Consider the following 19,961-nt stretch of genomic DNA (forward strand, 5'->3'; position numbering starts at 1 on the left):
TGGCAGAAGCATAGGAGGTGAGCGATTGCACCACCTCACACATTTGCATCTGACAGTCCCTGGGAGCTGGGTCCCAGGAACCAGGAGTTCACTTAAGCACCCTAGGGGATTCCCTGCACACTAGGTGTTAAGAACTTTTACTTAGAGAACTGATGGCTTCCTGAAACCTCTCACCTCTCTTAGTGGAAAGCAGTGGAGAAAAAAGTGCCATATCTTTTCTTTTTTTTTTCCTGATTTTAAAAATTAACTTTTTAAAAAATTTTTCTAATTTTTATTTTAAAGATATAGAGTACAACTCAGGCTTAGGTATACAAATGGTCATTATACAGGTAAAGTTTGGGCCTCACTTTGGTCCCCAAGTCACCTGGTTTGAGATCAGGTACCACATCTTTTCTTACCTGAGATACTGGGTGTGCAAACTCTAAATGTTCAAAGAAAGATGTGAACTATTTCTTTCTCCTTTATTCCCCATGTTGTTCCCACAACACATGAAGAAAAATTGACTGCCAGGGCAGCAAACTGCTTAGTCAGTGATAAAACAGTCAAGTTCAATTGTTTGTTATGGATCTTAAAAATAAACAGTATTAGCCAACATCTTAAAAGTTCTTTATGAACTAAACCTTTCCATACCACCTAGGGTATGGCACACGTACTACAATCCACTCCATAGCTGATTGAGAAACAAGGTACTAAAATGTGCAGTTTTATAGCTAAAAATCACAACTCTCAAAATTAAAATATTTGCACAGGTCTCTTCACAAGTATTATAATTTATTTTGAAATATAAATTAGCTCATCAACTTTCAGTGACAAAAACAGGCAAAGGGTGGTACATGCCACTGATGATAAAATCTGTAAGAATACAATTCCTTTCCAATGTGCTTAGTTATTTCTGAAGACCCCACTGCCCATCAGTCGTGTTTACACCAGTGTAAACACACACAGTCACAGCTAATGATGCAGTTACCATGGTCATGAATTCATCCAAGTCTCTACCTTTAAAAGGAATAAAGCATGAATAACAATAACATATAATGAGGAAATGAACAGAATTCCTCGGAGTAGCTGCTAAATTTCTTCAAAAACTGGATTACAGATGTCCCACCATCTCCTCCAAATCTGTGTTTTTTACAAACTAGGAAATCAGCCTTTCCTTAGAAGAGTACATGAACAGTTTTCCCCTCTGAATGAGGAATTCTTGAAACTTCAGAACCTATAAACTGAGTGCCTCTCTGGAATATTTTTAAACTAAGAGAATGAATAGTTGTAACATCTTCTCAAGGTTCATGAGTTTTGTTTACGTGCTGATATTTTTCAATCAGAGAAGCTATGAAGTCTTTTATGGGTTCTGTGACTACTTTCTCTTTTATTATCTATTTCAAAGAGAACAATTTCTAGAATCCTTAAGCTGTAATCTCTGGCCTTTCTTGTTTTCCTAGGAAACTTGCATATTTGGCTATTTAATTAGACGTGAAGAAGCACAGAGACATTCAAGGCTGTTCCTTGAACTCACACCATATGGACAACATGGATCTGAATGATTAACATGTTCAAGGATTCTTCTAAATAACCAGAGATCCAAAGCACTAAAGACAACTCCATTCCAAACAGACCAGCCAAACACGGCAGCATTATTTTAAAGGCCAGATATATTTTCAAAAGATCATGTTTACAATAAGCAAATTATGTAGTGAAGAAATATCAAAATCAAGTTGGTGAATAAAAAGGTACACTTGAATATGTCAAGAGCTGAAGAACAGGACAGTTCTTTTTGTTTTGTTTCTAGTAGAGGAGGAAAAGGGAAACAGACATATTGAAATTATTTTTTCAAGTGAAGGTTTCTATCAGTTGAAGTAGTTAACATCGGCTTCCTTCTCCCTCGCCCCAAGCAGTTCTTTCCTGCCTTCGTCTGAGAAGGGATTCAGTCTTCTGCCATGTATAGATGATACATCAGGGCAACGGCCACTGCTGAGAGGGCCGGGATCAGCCAGTTGGTCCACCAACTAGAAAAACACAATGAGCAGAGGTGTTTGTGTGATGTTCATTGCGGGAAATTCTAAATCTTTGCTCCTTCCGATAGAAAATTACCGGGGTCACGGGTTTCTTACCTCTCTAACTAACTTGATTGAAAAGATAACTCGGATTTGTTAGAAGTGACATGGCTGCATCATATGCCTTAGAATACTGCCAATCGCTCTATCCTGCTAGTTTTATGAGAAAACTAATGCCCAACGAGCTCCACTTCATTTTTTTTTTTTTTTGAGACAGTATCTCACTCTGTTGCCCAGGCTGGAGTGCAGTGGAACAAACTTAGCACACTGGAGCCTTAAACTCCTGGTTCAAGCAATTCTGCCGCCTCACCCAGACTTATAGGAGTCTGGAGTTACAGGAGTGATTGGGATTGCAGGCGTGAATCACCATGCCTGGCCCACTTCAATCTATTTCTAAAATTTTGCACAAAGAGCTATTATTACTTTCCCAAGAGACACTACCTAGGAGTAGTGAGTTACCTCAAGGACATTAACTATATTCCTTACAGGTTTTATTCTAGTTATATATAAATAATACTTAAGAACTTTTATTTATTTATTTTTGAATTGGGGTCTTACTCTGTCTCCTAGGCTGGAGTGGAGTTGGGCTCAAAAGATCTGTCTGCCTCAGTCTCCAAAGTAGCTGGGACTACAGGCGTAAGCTACCACACTCAACTAATTTTTTGATTTTTTTGTAAAGATGAGGTCTCACTATGTTACCCAGGCTGGTCTCAAACTCCTGGCTTCAAGCAATCCTCCTTCCTCAGTCTCCCAAAGTGCTGGGATTACAGGTATGAGCCATACATGGCTCACTTAAGAATTTTAAATGGCATTAGATTGAGAATCTCTTATTTTGGGTGAGCCATCAGCAAACTCTACGCTCAAGAGCAAATCACTTCCCTGAGCTGTAAAGTTGAGGGGTTTGGGCCATATAATTGCTAAGGTTGCTACAAACACCACGGCTCTAACACCCTGAGTGGAGGTTTCGAAAATCTGATCTTTATGGCCTGTGCTTAGATTTACAGTGTTAAGAAATAGCATGTCCAAACTACTTAGTCTGAGTTCCATGGGTCAAAATTCCCAAAAATGTCTAATTTATTCATTGTTCAGTCCTGATGCAGAGACATTTGATCTAATATAAAGTATAAATCATGGATCAAATTAGAAATAGAGCTAGGAAGAGCTTCAATTTAGATTTGAATCTTTTTTTTTTTTGAGTTGGAGTCTCATTCTGTCGCCCAGACTGGAGTGCAGTGGCCACTTCCAGTCACTGCAGCCTCTACCTGGGCTCCAGCGATCCTTCCGCTTCAGTCTTCCAAGTAGCTGGAACTACAGGCGCGCGCTACCACGCCCGGCTAATTTTTTGATTTATTGTAGAGATGAGGTCTTGCCAAGTTGCCCAGGCGGGTCTCAAAACCGCGGGCTCAGGCAATCCACTCACCTCAGCCTCCCAAAGCACGGGATTACAGACTGAGCCACCAAGTCTGGCTTAGATTTGAATCTTTATGTTACATTTGACTCTTCAATTCAGATTTTAATTTCTTAGAAAATAGAAATTAATTAATATATAAGCTTTACAATCTAACTGGACTATTTATATGCATTTTTCATCATAAACTTTCTTTTCTTTAACATTCTTCACCCACCAACCCATTCAAAAATCAAGTTCAGTATAAAGATTTAAACTGCAAAAAGATTACAAGTGTAATTTTCATCTTGGTGGGGTTTGGTGGTTTTTTCAGTTTCCCTTTAGAAATAAACTGGCATGTCCGTGAAAAGTAAGGTGAAGAACTGCCTGCAGGCAGAAAATGTTCGAGAACACCAATAGACTAGAGCAGTTAAATTTGACAGGAAGAAATATAAATGTGTGGTTTTGAACTTGGGTCCAAAAATAATAATAATAATGACTATTATAGAAGCCAATATGGTAGAACTGTCAAAGATGTTAATATGACCTTGGATTATAATATAGACATCTGGTCCCTAAAACAAGTGAGTCATGCCACACTTGACTTTAGGGCAAACTTATAAAAAGGACCAAGGGAAACTGAGTCATGCTTAGGGAAACATATAGTTTATCAAATAAGGAAGGAAATGGAATGTCTGCCAGGAGATGAGCCAATGGGGTGGCCATGGGACCAGTCAGCTGAAGGGCTGCCCTGGGGGAAAATCGGATGCAATTTGTTCTATATGTTCCTTGGGGTGGGTGCAGCCAGAGGGTAGGGTCTGGGTGGCTCAGAGAGTGTTCACAGTCAGAGCTGCCTGACAGCTTGGGACAGAAGAACCCCAGCACAGGGACCCGGCAGGTGGGGGAAGGGCCTAGTCCAACTCACAGTCATGAACCTTCCAACCCAACACTACTTTAACAGAAAACTACCACATACCTGGAATTAGACTCAAGAGTAGTAATAAGAGTTTCCTGAAACACAAGAGGTAAAAATAAGTTACAGGGGATGTTTGAACATTTATTCCACTGACTAAAAACCTGTTTTAAAATAAGATCACAATATTTTATTCAATTAAAAAAATGTTGGAAGGAAAAATTACATCATAAACTTTTCACTGAGATGCCTAATTTCACCATTTTTTTCCAGAATAAAAAATGTTAAGATATACTAAATTGCTTAAGGACATACCTTGATAATTTGAAAATGTTACAATTTTGCTACATAAAATATTCTGTACACAATAGGCATCTAAATACTTTAAGGTAAAACTGAGAACAGATACTTATGTACACATACACACATCCCATGTCATCTTCAGGAAGAGGAATTAAATTCTTCAAATGCAAAAATCAAATGTTCAATAAAAACATCAGTTACTTCATTCAAATCTGACACCCAAATTACATTAGATACATGTTAACAAAAAATAAAAAATGAGAATTGCCATTTTGAGTTCTAATATTCTAGCCCACCTTCCCTGAGCCTCCTTTGACTCTGACCAGACAGTGCCAGCAAGACACCTGACAGACCTCACGGGACTGTTTTGCCTCACCTCACACTGGTCATCTACCACCAACCACTGTCACCCTGAAAACAATCCTCCAAATAAGGAAGTCCCGCTTTTACCTTCCAGCACTTGCTCAGAGCAGCTCTTCTTGTGAGTACCACTAAAGTAGCTCTGGAAAAAAGTGTAACTTCCTACACTGCTGAAAAGCCAAGGGCCAGTGAAATATAAACTTTTCTGGGTTTGAAAATATGTTAAGAAGCATTGTTGATGTTCCACACCAGCAAAAGTATTAGTGCCTCAAACAAAAGCAGTGAAGAAAGCAGCTTCATCACAGAGTCCTAGGTCTGCAGTTTCCCAAAGCACAGATAAAAAAGCATCAGCCAAACAACTGGCTGTTTGCAGTGAAGCCAAGCTACACTCTGCAAAGCACATTAGAGAAATTCCTGTGAAAAGGCAGAACCCTTCCAAGGAAGAGCTGGCAAAGCTGTCATGAGACACACCAACCTTGACACACGGCCTTTAAGATTCCTGACACAGTAGGGGGAAAAAATAAGTCATTTAAAAAGAAAATTTCACATCTGCTACCTACTTAAGCAATTTTAAGAAATATTCATAACTACAGCAAGACTATTTTTCAAACTGTGTATATATGAATGAAATCAACAAAAACTTCTAGAAATAGTCAAAACATATCATTTAGCTATTAGAAGAAAGACAGTCAGCTCTGAAATATAAGAGTTCACTGAAGATAAAAATATTATTGTCACATCAGAAAGCTAAGTTTGAAACAGTAAATGGAAGGCAAACATAAATATCCATGACATTGTTAAACCCAGTACAAGTGCAGACATTTTACCAAACACATGGATAACTCTGGAAGCTAAGCTGGCTGCCTCTGCCCTTGTAGCTGCTATGAGCAAACACTAACATTAAACATGTCTAGCACACCACTACCAGCAACAAGGAATTCAAAAGCTAAACTTAGAAAAATCATATAACTGTTTGACGGTTTATTATCTTCTTTGCTCTACAGCCCAGGATGCTTGACATTAAAGCAAATTTGAATGACCACTTAGCACTTCAGTGAAAAAGTAAATTGTCTTTAATGACCAATGGTCTGAGGGGCCTCACTTGGGTTTAGGGATGTAACTATCAAATATGTCAGCAATGAACTGGAAGAAAGACTATAGTTTTTATGACAGGCTCTGCCACCTGTTCACTCCACGACCTTGAGGGCTCAACTTCTCGTAAAAAGAGATTGGAGATTAACAATTAAATTAGTGTAAGTCACGTGTAAGGACAAAGTCATGTAAATCAGTATTAATTATGATAAGCTCCATTTGATAAGCTCAAAGCCCAACAAGATTTTGCAAATCAGTCATCTCAGTTTAGATTAACTTAGTTGGAAATTCATCTTTGTTGGAAGACTTTCCTCAGTTGGAAGTCTACTCCTTAGCTGGAACTGATGTAGTTGGAAAACTCTCCTTTAAAATGCTGACAGAGTGATGCCTGCCTCAGGAAGTCCACAGCTACAGAAGCAGCTTCAGAGACTACAAGTGACAGGCCTCAGTTGAGTGCTAGACTTGGTTCTGGAGAGTGTGACTTGGAACAAGGTATTCGACACACCCAACCTTCACTGTCTTCACCTTCCTGGGCAGATGTATGGATCTCACAGAGGTATTATGAGAACCAATTGAAATAATTTCTATAACAATGCTGTGAAAACTATAACCAAGAAAGGGTACTGCCACTACTGACACCCTCTGTGTAAGCAAATTTGACAGATGCAGGTACATAAAATTTAAAACATGTAATTTCAGTGTCTACAAATACCTTATTTGGGCAACTTAAAACACTATGCTTTCCTTTGGGCAGGTTCAAGCTAGTAATCTTCAGTGCATTTTATTTCACAATTCAACTGGATATTTAAGCAGGCAACACGTTGAAACTTAATGTCACAAGGTATATTTTTCAGTATGGAGATACATGAATGGTTATATAGACACACACCAAAAGAAATAGATCTAAGGGCACTCTTTTCTGCTAAACTAAAAGCACAAGAAAGACAAACCCAGAAAAGTAATTATGTATTTTTTTTCATTTCATCTGCTTGGGGCAAAAGAAATGAAAAAAACAGTAAGCTTTTATCCCATATTCCTCCAGTTCTGCTCTAATTTAAGCAAAGTCACAATAAAAAAAGAGGATCTAAAAGTTGGTGCATTCATAAAATCTCTGAAGAGAGTAAAAATATCTACCTTAAAAAGTTATTGTGATTCCTGAAACTCCAGTGGGATCTTCTACACCTAGCAAGCTGATCAAATAGCAGCTGATGAGATGATGTAAGTCTTAACACAGACCGCTGTCCCATTATCATGATGCTATTTTAAGTTTTCTTTGATATTGATATTAAAAATTTTATTTGATATGTAAACTTGCTCTGTCTCCAAAATATTCTAAGTAACAAAAGTGATCAGCACTTCAAATTTGAAAAATAAGAACAACAAATACTAAGGGACAATTAGCTCAACACAGAGAATAAGTTATAATGCATTTGTTCAAATGCAAATAAAGGAGACAGTCTGTCCTTCCAACATAATGCAGTTATGGCGGGAGACACGTTTACCGCCTTAGACCTAATGATGTTCCTTGCTTGCAGGCATTATGGCTAGGGACACAGCTGGCCCTGCAGTGATCTAACTTCATGTAATAAGCCTTATCAAATCTTTGTTTTTTATAGCCAAATGACTTACACCAAGATTACTAACACACTGACTATCTAACAGGAAAAAAATATGCTTTTCCTCTGACAGACTTCAGAGAAAAAGGAAAAACCGCATATATCACAGAATTTCAGTTGTACAGAAAGTAGCCTCCAAAAAGGTGCTAAAGTCAAATGAACTAACAGCAGATTCCAAGTCATTGTTACAGAGGCCAAATTCTGAAGCCCATTTTTACCTTCCAGAAGTACTCATATCAACCAACATTAAACTTAATTAAGCCTTTTTTTGAATAGGGAAAGGAGAGAATATAAATCAAATTGCTTTGTCCCAAACACATTACACAAGACTTTTATTGTACTATCTGGGAAGTTGAGGTAAACATGACCTTTATGTTCATATTACTGGATTAACTACTTTGATTTTTTTGTAGATTAAAGAAATGTCTTGGCAGCAATAGCTAACAAAATGAGTTCCTCAGATCTTGATAAAAGCTCAGTAAAGTCTTGGTATTGTGCCCTCTCTAATAAAACCAAGAGCATACACCAAAATGAAAACATTATACATTCTGTCATTTGTTTTAAGCAACGCTTTCCCTCATAGATCCTTGATTATAGGCCAGGAACTATTTTGTCTACTTGTATTTTTCAGAAACTTTGGCTGTTCTCATCAATGCTTACTTTGGATTCATCTTCATATAAGGAAGATGGTCAGTTCAGAGAAAAGGGACAGTGAACCAGAGAGTAAAACTAGTATTACCAGAATCATTTTTCTTCCCTAAGGAAAAATAAATCAAAAGGATATTATTTACTTAATATTAAATTCATCTGACAAATATTTATTGAACACCTATTATGCCCCAGAGATGAAGAGATGAAGACATGGGTAGTGTCCTCAAATATTTAAGTAATAAGACCTCTATACAATCAGATTTTAAGTTCTCAAAAAGTAAGACTGAGTCAAATCTTTCAGATCAGAAGTACAATACTACTTATGAAAAATAGCTCTTCCAAGGGTATTTATTGATAATTATGATGAAAAAAGTAGTGTAAATACTGAGAATCTTTTTTTGTTTTATTTTGTTTGTTTTTGAGTTGGGGTCTCACTCTGTCATTCAGGATGAAATGCAGTGGCATATCCACGGCCACCCGAGCATCAACCTGCTAGGCTTAGGCGATCCTTCCACCTCAGCCTTCCAAGTGCCAGAACTACAGGTGCGCGCTACCACGTCCAGCTAATTTTTGATTTATCATAGAGACAAGGTCTTGCCAAGTTGCGCAGGTTGGTCTCAAACCCGCAGGCTCAGGCAATCCACTCTCCTCAGCCTCCCAAAGTGCTGGGATTATAGCCTGAGCCACCGAGTTCAGCCAATATTGAGAATCTTAAAACAAATAACATACAAGCTATCCTAACAATTCATAATGACTAGTCTATACAAATAAACATTTTTCTGAGCCAGTAGATTATTCATCTTTCCTAGAAAGACCTGTGCAGACCTCAGTCAGGAAGTAAAAGACCTCTGCCTTCAGTTTGATAGTATTAAATACAATGAAAAGAACTCTATCCACTGAGACATTTAAGATGGTCACACTTACCGAAGGCTTGTTTAACTTTGATCTGTCATCCTGCAATAAAAAAAAATAAGGCACATTATGGAATATGAAAATCTACAAAGAGCACTCTTTTTTTTCTTTCTTTCCAAAGTGCTCACATTAAATGAGATTTTCAAAAAAATTACAGTTCAGTAATTGGCATTCAGCTATTAAACACAAAGTTTTTTGTTTTGTTTTTTTTGAGTTGGAGTCTCACTCTGCCTCCCAAGCTGGAGTGCTGTGGCATACTCAGGGCCATCGTATTTTCAACCTGCTGGGCTCAGGTGATCCTTACGCCTCAGCCTTCCAAGTAGCTGGAATTACAGCTGTGTGCCACCATGCCCAATTAATTTTTTGATTATTTGTAGAGGCAAGGCCTCGCCATGTTGCCCAGGCTGGTTTCAAACCCATGGGCTCAGACAATTCTCTCGCCTCCACCTCCCAAACTGCTGGGATTATAGGCGTGAGCTACCGTGCCCAGCTAAACACAAAGTTTTAATCTGGTTTAACAGCAAAAACTAAGAGCAGATTAAGTGCCAAGAAGTGTCTTCTATCTAGGGTTCCAAAGTTTAGAATAGCATCCATGACAGTCTTCTGTATGTTAATGTGTATATACATTTATTAGACTCTGTGATCTTCACTTCAGGGAGCAGTTGAAGATCTAATTCTTCCCTCAGTCCTCACAAATTCCCTGTGAGATGTGTATGTATCTCTTATTTGTATGATATCCTCAGTGAATACTTGCAATCTCCCAACTTCAGAGTCATAAACTATTCAAACCTCAGGCCAAAGCCATAAAAAATAAAGTGTGTCTCAAGGCTGGCCACAGGGAAGCCTGGAAGGCAGGTGAGGCAGAAATCCCGCAGTCGGGGCCTGAAAACCACCCGCACCCATCAGATGGGATGAAACATTTTTAAAGGCAGCTTCTCTGATTATCACAAAACGTCTTCACTTTTGTGAAGTGCAGAGACAAAAATACACGGGCAAATCAACTTTCCAGATAAATGAAGCTCACTCTCTCAAAGCACATATCTCCGACTACCAAAGCAAAATAACCTCCCCACTCAATGGAAGCTGTTCTAAAATGGATTTCATACTTTGGGGCCTTCTATAGAGAGCCTAATTTAACCCTTCCTTCATTCATAGTCATTAAAAGAAGTATCAGTGATACAATCACACACACACACACACACACACACACACACACGCACGCATTATATCCATACATATATTAATATTCATATGTATATATTTTAAGGGCATCTCCATTTGCTAACTTGGGATAAGGCTATTTGCCTATGCTTTTTCCTGTGAGAGAAGAGCTAGCTCAACTCCACTATGGCGGGCACCTAGGCTGCATCATGAACAGGAAGGGACCCAGGCAGGCGCTCCTAGAGGCAAAGAAGGCTGCTGAATGCACGGCCCTGAGATGCACCTCTGGATGCTCAGAGGATTCAGACTTCTTCCCAGGTTTTCAGCCATACTCCTGATAACTTAAGTTGACAGCTGTTTAACACGGTTGTTTAAAACTTCCAACAGACGGTCCTAAATTCCTCTCACAGTCCTGTGTTTATAGAAAAGCTAAATTAGGCCACTGTTTTCCAACAGTCAACAGATGAGTACCAAAGCCGACCTTGACCGGGGTAAAGTGAGCAGAATGAGGACAATGTGCTCATTAAAATATGCTGCCCGAGGAATTCCTAAGACTGAGAAGCATTCCGGGCATGGTGTTGGGGTAGACTCTAAGTGCTGGGAAAAAATGCAACCAGTGACATGCAAAGAAACTTCTGGCCAACTTACTCATAAAAATGGAGTTCTAAAATTAGGAGGAGTTGCTTTTGCTTTACTATTTTAAACATTCTATATACATGCAGGCCTACAGCCTTGGGTAAAGTCAACCAATAACCTTAAAGAGAAATAAGAAAGGCCTCCCCAAAAAAGTACTTACCGGATGAAGCTCCCCAATGATGTATGTTTTGGACAGTTCTCGCGCATCTGTAGAGTGCCCGACATCCTCAAAGTTTTCAGTAGCATCACCTCCAGCTTGCTCCCTTAAGACTTCTTCCCCACCAGGATGCTATTCAAAAAACAGATAGAATTTTTAAAAAGTGTTTTTTCAGGCAAATGAGTTAAAAGAAGATGCCCAGTTTATTTAACCAAACAGGCTACTCCAGGAGTTACAGATGACAATGGGTGACTACAATTTGTCCATAAGGTGGATTAAAACAACACACTTCTTTAAACTCAGTTTCCTTCATGAACATGCAATAGAACCTTCCCCTAATAACGGAGGTTGCTTCCCCATATTTTTCATACACTAGGCAGGCACCTTTAATCCTTTGGTAATGTCTGCTTTGATTTTCTATGAAGTTCTCAAAATTGCTCTCCTAATCTGTACTCAATCTATTTTTCTTGAAACCTACAGCTGAGACTGACTTTAAGTCCAAGTGTGGCCATTAGACTGGGTGCAGTGGCTCATGCCTATAATTCCAGGACTCTGGGAGGCTGAGGTAGGAGGATCAATTAAGGCTAGGAGTTTGAGGCTGCAGTGAGCAATGATGGTTCCACTGACTGCACTCCAACCTAGGTGACACAGTAAGACCCTGTCTCTAAATAAAGAAATAAGAATTTAAGGAAAAAAAAGAGTGGCTGTTGCCTAAGATGACAATTCACAAGTAGCAGTTGGCATGTCACTTCCCTTTGGAAAGCATTCTGCATCCCTGTAAGGTACAAGGTGTACACAAGGTGTACAGCCTACTGGACAGACAAGCAAGACTTTGCCTTTGCCGAATTTATTTTTCAGTAGAAAAAGGAGAAAAAGAACTTGCTGAAGATGCTGCCATCACAATATCGTGTTGACAGGAACAATGGGGCAAAGAGGAAGGGTTTCAGATTCTACCTGGGTAGGGGGGTGGGAAGAATCTTTTGTGTAGCCGGGCTCGGTGGCTCAGCCTGTAATCCCGCGCCTTTGGGAGGCTGAGGTGAGTGAATTGCCTGAGCCCACGGGTTCGAGACCCGCCTGGGCAGTGAGACCTCATCTCTACAATAAATCAAAAAATCAGCTGGGCATGGTAGCGTATGCCTGTAGTTCCGGCTACTTGGAAGGCTGAGGCGGAAGGATCGCCGAAGCCCAGCAGGTCGAGGCTGCGGTGGCCGGAAGCGGCCACTGCACTCCAGTCTGGGCGACCAAGTGAGACTCCAACTCAAAAACAAACAAACAAACAAACAAACAAAAAAGAATCTTTTGTGTAATGAAAATATTCTGGTGCTTTTAGCTGTTTTGATTAGTAAAACAAAGAACGGTCATGCTGCACGCAGGAAGGGGTTTTTTTCTCTAAGATGATTGACACGTGGGGTCCCAACCTGGACATAGGTGAGACAGTCTAGAGATTTTCAGGCAAAGGAAGAAGCTCTTGGACAAGGGAAAAAAAAAACAGAGCTTGGTTCAATCATCCTAAATATGTACTTGTGTAGGGGAAAAAAAAAACTTTTTAAATCAAGTTTGATCAAATTAATCCTGTAAGTCTCCAAGAACTGAACAAAACCAGTGTCCCATGCAGAGCTGACTGGAGTCAGTTCTGAATTTCTCTCAACTATGGAAGACAGAAAGGAACATATCATTGTAGAAAGGTCAATAATTATCCTGCTTTGCAACCTATTTCTCTTCCTACTTTTAAACATATCCACTGTTAAAGAAATCGACTTTATTTTTGGTAAAATGTACCCATTTACATTGTAGAAAAATTGGGAAGCACAAAAAAAGAAAATAAAAATCACCCATAAAAAATTTTGCCCCCCAAAAAGAACTGCATATATATAATGTGCATATATATGAATAATTTTTTAAAGAAACTGAGATTATCTTATATATTTTGCTTTATTAAATAAACAGCAGATAATACATGGTACAGAGACCATACCGCCTAGTGGTTACCACTTACTATATGAACTTGGTTAAATAATGGTACTTATATAGTTTTGGGGGACTAAATGTGTAAATATATGTGTCTGGCACAATATTATCCAGCATTTTTATTAAATATTTTCCAATGTCGTTAAGTCTCTTTCCTCAATGTGAATTTTAAATGGCTGTATAATGCTATGTGGTACGAGCATTTCCCAATTTACTTAAATGTAGTCTTTTGGGGACATTCAGATTGTTAGAAGTCCACTTGAAGCAAGCATGGGAATGCATACTAGAAGGACAGGCAGCAGGCTGGCTAACTCAAAGTCAACCCAAAGCTTTTGGATTCATCTCCAAGGCTGTGACAATGAAAATATAGTTTTGCTGATTCTGGAACAGTCTGTTTCATGCTGGACACTGACTGAGGAGCAGAGAAGTAACAAGGTAGGAGATGTAAAATAACTCACCCAGCACCCACAAATTATACAAGTCCACAGACTGCTCCCTAGGTGCAGATGGCTTAACCTATGGACTTCCTCAGCTTCCAACTCCTGTTAAGGACTTGTGTTTCCAGACAAGTCTCCTGGAGTCAGTCATATCTTCTAGTCACAGCATATCTTCAAAGGACAATTTGAAATGAAGTTAAAAACATAGACTTAGACTTTTATAAAGAACCACAGCCGGGCTCGGTGGCTCAGCCTGTAATCCCACGCCTTTGGGAGGTGAGGTGAGTGAACTGCTTGAGCCCACGGGTTCGAGACCCGCCTGGGCAGCGAGACCTCATCTCTACAATAAATCAAAAAATCAGCCGGGCATCGTAGCACATGCCTGTAATTCCGGCTACTTGGAAGGCTGAGGCAGAAGGATCGCCGGAGCCCATCAGGTCGAGGCTGTGGTGACCAGGAGCGGCCACCGCACTCCAGTCTGGGCGACAGAGTGAGACTCCAACTCAAAAAAAAAAAAAGAACCGTAAAATTAGACAAGCTCTTAAATACAGAAGTCTGATCTTTAAAGTGCTATAATAGAGAAAGTCTGTTTCATGCTGGTAACACAAGTCTTCATTTGAAACAGAAGTACAAAAGAGTAGCTCCTCACCTTAATTTCTGACCAAGAACAGAAACAAGGGATATGTACATATGAATCCACTTGTCTATCTATCTCTGATTTATACCTAGCCTAACCGTGTGTTTTTTTTTCTAAGAAAAAAAGAGAAACAAACATCTTGAACTATATTGTTTTCACTGAAAACCTATAAAAAATTGTAAAGTAGATTTTTAAAAGCCATTTAAGAAAAAATATATAGTATAGAATAAACTAATTGATTCTAAAATGTTTTTACCCTAAAGATTTTTTTTAACAGTTAGGAAATCAAAGCCTAAAATGATATTTTTAGAACAAAATAACTCAAGTCTTGATAAAATATATGGGACTGGCTTTTTGTAATATCTAATATTTCCCCAAAATATATTTCTGATGAAGAGACAGACATCTTGCCAAACAAATTGAGTATAAAACATGATGTTTTGAAACTTGGTAATTCATCTTGTCACTCCTCTCTTATTAGAGAGTATATACAGCAGTTTTACTGAGCACACACCACATTTAGAGACTAAAGAAAATGAGTTTAATTACCTGTCAGCAGGCAAGAAATGACAAAGAAAAACTGGTAATTCTGGTGTTTATGCCATTGGTTATTTCCAAAGAACAGCATATGGCAGGGATTTGTGCCTTATCTTTTTTTTTTTTTTGAGTTGGAGTCTCACTCTGTAACCCAGGCTGGAGTGACACGCTCACAGTCACCACAGTGGCATGCTTACTGCCACTGTAGCCTCTGCCTGCTGGGCTCAGGCGATCCTTCCACCTCAGCCTTCCAAGTAGCTGGAACTACAGGCACACACCTCCATGCCTGGCTAATTTTTTGATTTATTGTAGAGATGAGGTCTCACCATGTTGCCCAGGCTGGTCTTGAGCCTGTGGGCTCAGGCAATCCTCTGGCCTCAGCCTCCCAAAGTACTGGGATTATAGGCGTGAGCCACTGCGCCCAGCCTTGTACCCTATTTTTATAGAATTTGGAGGAAGCCCGAAGAAAATGCAAGACTCTGAAGAAGAAAAACGGCAGAATAACAGGTGAGTGAAATTATCTGATGATTTTTTTCTAGAAAATTTGCAGTAAAGACCCAGTAAATGTTGCTACCACGCTCACATGTAGGCAAGATCAGAGGTAACAAAAGAGGCTAAATTCTCCTAAAGGGTCTGAGCCAAGTGGAAGTTGTAGTTCCATAACGGTGAAGTCTATAGCAGAAATCTCTCTCCGTGAGGTACCCCTTGCTGTACCTACACTCACCCCACCATGTGGGGACAGTGACCGGCCATAGCAGGAAAGGTAAGGAGAGGATGTGGGGAACGGTAAGGAGGACCCAGGAAGGACAGCACCAGGGTAGTGATAGATGCGCAAAGCCACTTCCACCCAAGCCACCCCTCTAATGTAGTCTTTCATGTTTCCAGAGGAAGACTTCAACTTCCATTTGTGTCTTTTTTGTTTTGTTTTATGTTTTGAAACAGGGTCTTACTCTGTGGCCCAGGTTGGAGTGCGGTGGTGCCATCATAGCTCACTGCAGCCTTGAACCCCTAAGCTCAAGTGATGCCCCGGCTTCAGCCTCCAGACGAACTGGAACAATAGGCGCACACCACCATGCCTAGCTCTGCTTGTGTTCTTATGTGCTAAAGTTAATTCACTCAACAAATACACACCGAGCATGTCCACCTGCCAGACACCAAGGTGTGTCAGCCATACTCGTGAGCAAAGAAAGCCCCAGCTCTCACCCTTGGGAGTTCACCATCTAACAGTGATCAGACATGAATAACCCAGAACTATGCCTAGGAGTGAAAGCAAGTGTTCTGAAACAAAAGAGTGCGGTGTCACGAGGACTATGAAAAGGGAATGCCACCAACATGGAGAGGTCAGCAGGGGTCCCAGTGAGCTGTCACATAGGCAGGAGCTGGAGTCAAGGGTGGGGAAGGAAGGGACAAGTTCCATGGAGGAAGGTTCTACAGGGGAAGGGACACAGAGGGTTCAGGACAAGGGAGAAGGTCCAAAGGCTAGAGGGGAGGAGAAAGAGCTAGGTGAGGGCAAGGGCAGGGCAGGGCCAGGCCACACTGGGCTTCCAGGCCTCTTCAAGGACTCGGATCTTTGTCCTGTGAGCCATGGGTAAGCCATGGTAAGGCTCTAAGTGAGAAAGTGACAAAATCAGAATTAATTTTTTAAAAGAACCTAGGCTTCAGAGTGGATAGCAGACACAAGGCGAGACAGGAAGAGGAAAGACGGTGCCCCAAGGTCCTGCCGTAGGGGAGGGTGCCAGCCATACTTGTGTAGAGGCTTCACAGAGCAGAGAGAGGGCATCATGGACTTGCAGTCGAGGGTGAAGAGGTGCACTGGTATGGGAATGAGTGGATGAGTGACTTCTAGACAAGAGTGGAAACGGCGGGAGAGGCTGGAGCACCACGACTCCAGCGTTGGGTACACACAACTGAAGGGCAGATGGGGTCCACCGCTGAGAAAAGGCGCCCTGGAAAGAGCAGGCTTAGGAGCAAATTGGTTCCTGGAACACTCCCCAAATGCATCGTGCCCACATATCCTGCAAGTCCATGATGCCCTCTCTATGCTTTGTGAAACCTCTACTTTGTAAGTTACCCACCCATACTTAGCTCCTGACAGTACCTGAGAATCCCTAGGTACAAGTCAGGGAAAACCAATAAGCACCTGGAGATGAAGTTCGCTTTGTACACCATAATTTAAAGTTAAGATACAGGAAATGTTTTAAAAGGTTGGCCCAGTCTATATTCAGTAGACATTAACTGCCACACCCCTACACAACACCAAGGGTACTTTCAGGAAGACATGGTACATCCCTGCATTTGGTTTTGTTTTGTAGAGACAGAGTCTACGATGCCCGGGCTGGTCTCAAACTCCTGGTCTCAAGTGACCCTCCTGCCTCAGTGTCCCAAAGCACTGGGATTCCAACTCCTGAAACTATACCTGGCTTTTTACAGTATAAACATTCTCACAGTATAAACATTCTCAGCAGAATTTTTTTACAGTATAAACATTCTCACAGTATAAACATTCTCAGCAGAATTTTGCACAGTGGACTCTCCTCTTTGAATCGCTTCCTTCACTTGACTCCCAGGAGAATGGGCTCTTCTGGTTTCCCTGTCCCCTTCCCAGTCACCACAATCTCCTGATCTTCCCTGTTTCTAGACACAGAACACTCTGGGGCTCAATCCTCAGCCCTCACCACCTTCCCTGTCTGTACATCTGTCTCCAGGTGACCTTATCTAGTCTCCCGCCTGTCCCCTAGGGAACGCAGGTAAAAGTCCCAGGGTCCTCCCACATGCCACAGGTTACTCAGCACCTTCACTCACTGTCTGGTACATCCCAAATAGAACTTGACAAACTGAATGTTTCACCTCCCCAACTCCCAAAATGCACTCCTTTTGAGTCGTTCCATTCCCAGTAAATGTTGCTACCACGCTCCCAGTTGCTGCGGCCAAAAACCTAGGAAAAAAAAAACAAACCTTTATTCCTCTCTCTTTCTCATTCCATTCCATCAGCAGCCCAGTTGGTCACCTTCAGAAGAGATTCACAAGCTAACCACCTCTCACTGCTTCCCCTGCCACCACACTAGACCAACACACCAACATATCTCACATGAACAACTACAACTGTCTACTAGCTGGTCCCCTGCTTTCTTCATTCCTTCCTACCATCAATGTCCCTCACATTCCCATGCCATGCAGACTTTTGGAGGATGACGATGGTAACTTAGGAAAGGGATCAAGCTAGTGTGGTCTAGGATAGGTGATGGTAATGGAGGTGCATAGAGGTGAAAGGTAGAGCAGAAGAGTTTCAAAGATGAAATAGCCACGACTTCAGTGATAGACTGAGGATAACAGGTTCCCATCACAATTAAAGAACATCCAGACCAATGAGGTGGCTCATGCCTGTGATCCCAGCACTTGGGGAGGCCAAGGTGAGAGAACTGCCTGAGCCCAGGGGTTTGAGACCAGTCTGGGCAACTTGGCAAGACCCTGTCTCTACAATAATTCAAAAAATTAGCTGGGCATAGTGGTGTGCACCTCTAGTTCCAGCTACTTGGGAGGCTGAGGAGGGAGGATCACCTGAGTCCATCAGGTTGAAAATTCAGTGGCCGTGAGCATGCCACTGCACTCCAGCCTGGGCAACAGAGAGAGACTCCAATTCCAAAAAAAAAAAAAGAAGAGAACTTCCAGCCCTCGCCATCACTCATAGTATAATACTTATTATCACCCAAAGTCAGAGTGGGCCCTCCTACCTGAAGGTTCCACATCCATGAATTCAACCAACCACGGACAGAAAATATTCAGAAAAAAAAAAAAAAAGCTTCTGTACTGAACATGTCAGACATTTTTTCTTGCCATTATTCCCTACACGATACAGAATAACAACTATTTACCTAGCATTATCAAATAATCTAGAGATGATTTACAGTAATACACAGGAGGATGTATGTAGGTTATATACTACCTCATTTTATATCAGGGACTTGAGTCTCCATGGATTTTGGTACCTGAGTGAGGTCCTGGGACCAGTCCCCCATAGCTACTGAGGGATGACTGCATTTCACAACAATTTGTTTCTAAGATCCATGGGGACAGAGTCTTGTCCATCTTGGTCATAACTCTCTCTTCAATGCCTAGTTCAATGCTTCTAAGTATTTGTTGGATAAATAAGTGAGATACACAGGTCAATTAGTCTTTGGAACTATTATATACAACCTGTTCAGTGGTGATGAGAACTAGCTCATTCCACTATGCCAGTTCATACCACTCTCCTTTCCCTGAGCTATCATATTCTTACTATTCACATCACAGGACTTCATATTTAACAAAGTTGTCTGATTCATTAATCAAAACATTGTACTGTCAGTTGGGGACTGTGGCTCATGCCTGTAACCCCAGCACATATGACTCTAGGAGTTCAAGACCAGCCTGGACAACACAGCAAGAATTTCTCTCTACAAAAATGTAAAAGTTAGCTGGCATGGTAGCACACCTCGTAGGCACAACTACTCGGGAGAGAGAAAAGAAGATCACTTGAGGCCAGGAGTTGGGGGCTGCAGTGAGTTATGATTGTGCCACTGCCCTCTAGCCTGGGCAAGAGATTGCATCTTGTCTATAAATAAACAAACAAACAAATAAAAGTCAATGTGATTTGATTCTGAGGAAGCACACAATTCATTTGGGGTTAAAGAAATAACAGGAAAGAGTCTTGCAGTTTTGACTATTTATGAATGATCCCGTAGGTGCTAAACACATAAGGACCTGTAATTCTGCTGAAGTGTGGATCTGAGTGACTCTCTCTAAGGGCAGGAGTGAATGAGGTCCTTGGCTGAGTGTGGTGAGTGGATGCATTTAAGTCAGATAGTGCAACGTTTTGATACGTGTATACCTTGTGAAATGATCCAATCAAGCTAATTAACATAGCCATCTCTTCACACACTTATCAACTTTTTATGGTGAGAACATTCAAGATCTATTCTCCTAGAAAGTACACAATGCTTTATCATCAACCACAGTCACCACGCTGTACAATGTACCTCCAGACTAAAGTTCGGCACAAACCAAACTGCTCTGGCAGAAAAAGCTTTTGTCAACCAGCTCATCCTAGGAGAGGTCAACATAAAGGCTGAAGGAGGCCAAGAACCAAATGAGACTCTGTCACTAC

At 40.9% G+C, this 19,961-nt stretch overlaps 1 protein-coding gene across 4 annotated transcripts in view; it reads right to left on the bottom strand.

Moving 5' to 3' along the window:
- Positions 1-752: 752 nt before the first annotated feature.
- Positions 753-19,961, bottom strand: part of LOC103276515 (cytochrome b5) — a 38,918-nt gene continuing 19,709 nt past the window's right edge. The window contains exons 2-6 of one of the 4 annotated variants that reach the window (XR_002481313.1): positions 11,243-11,371; positions 9,298-9,327; positions 5,490-5,513; positions 4,415-4,449; positions 753-2,003 (exon numbers count right to left, since the gene is read on the bottom strand). Coding sequence is in view for 3 of the 4 variants with exons in the window: in XM_021706941.1 (XP_021562616.1) it covers positions 1,922-2,003; positions 4,415-4,468; positions 9,293-9,327; positions 11,243-11,371 (300 nt within the window). In the remaining variant the exon portion in view is untranslated. Of the gene's footprint in view, positions 2,004-4,414; positions 4,469-5,489; positions 5,514-9,292; positions 9,328-11,242; positions 11,372-19,961 lie in introns of all 4 variants that reach the window. The other 3 variants (XM_008073934.1, XM_021706941.1, XM_021706942.1) reach the window with 3 other exon arrangements.

The sequence above is a fragment of the Carlito syrichta genome, unplaced genomic scaffold (genome assembly GCF_000164805.1).
Source record: "Carlito syrichta isolate Samal-C Ts95f unplaced genomic scaffold, Tarsius_syrichta-2.0.1 Scaffold316215, whole genome shotgun sequence".
In the NCBI taxonomy this organism is placed as follows: Eukaryota; Metazoa; Chordata; class Mammalia; order Primates; family Tarsiidae; genus Carlito; species Carlito syrichta.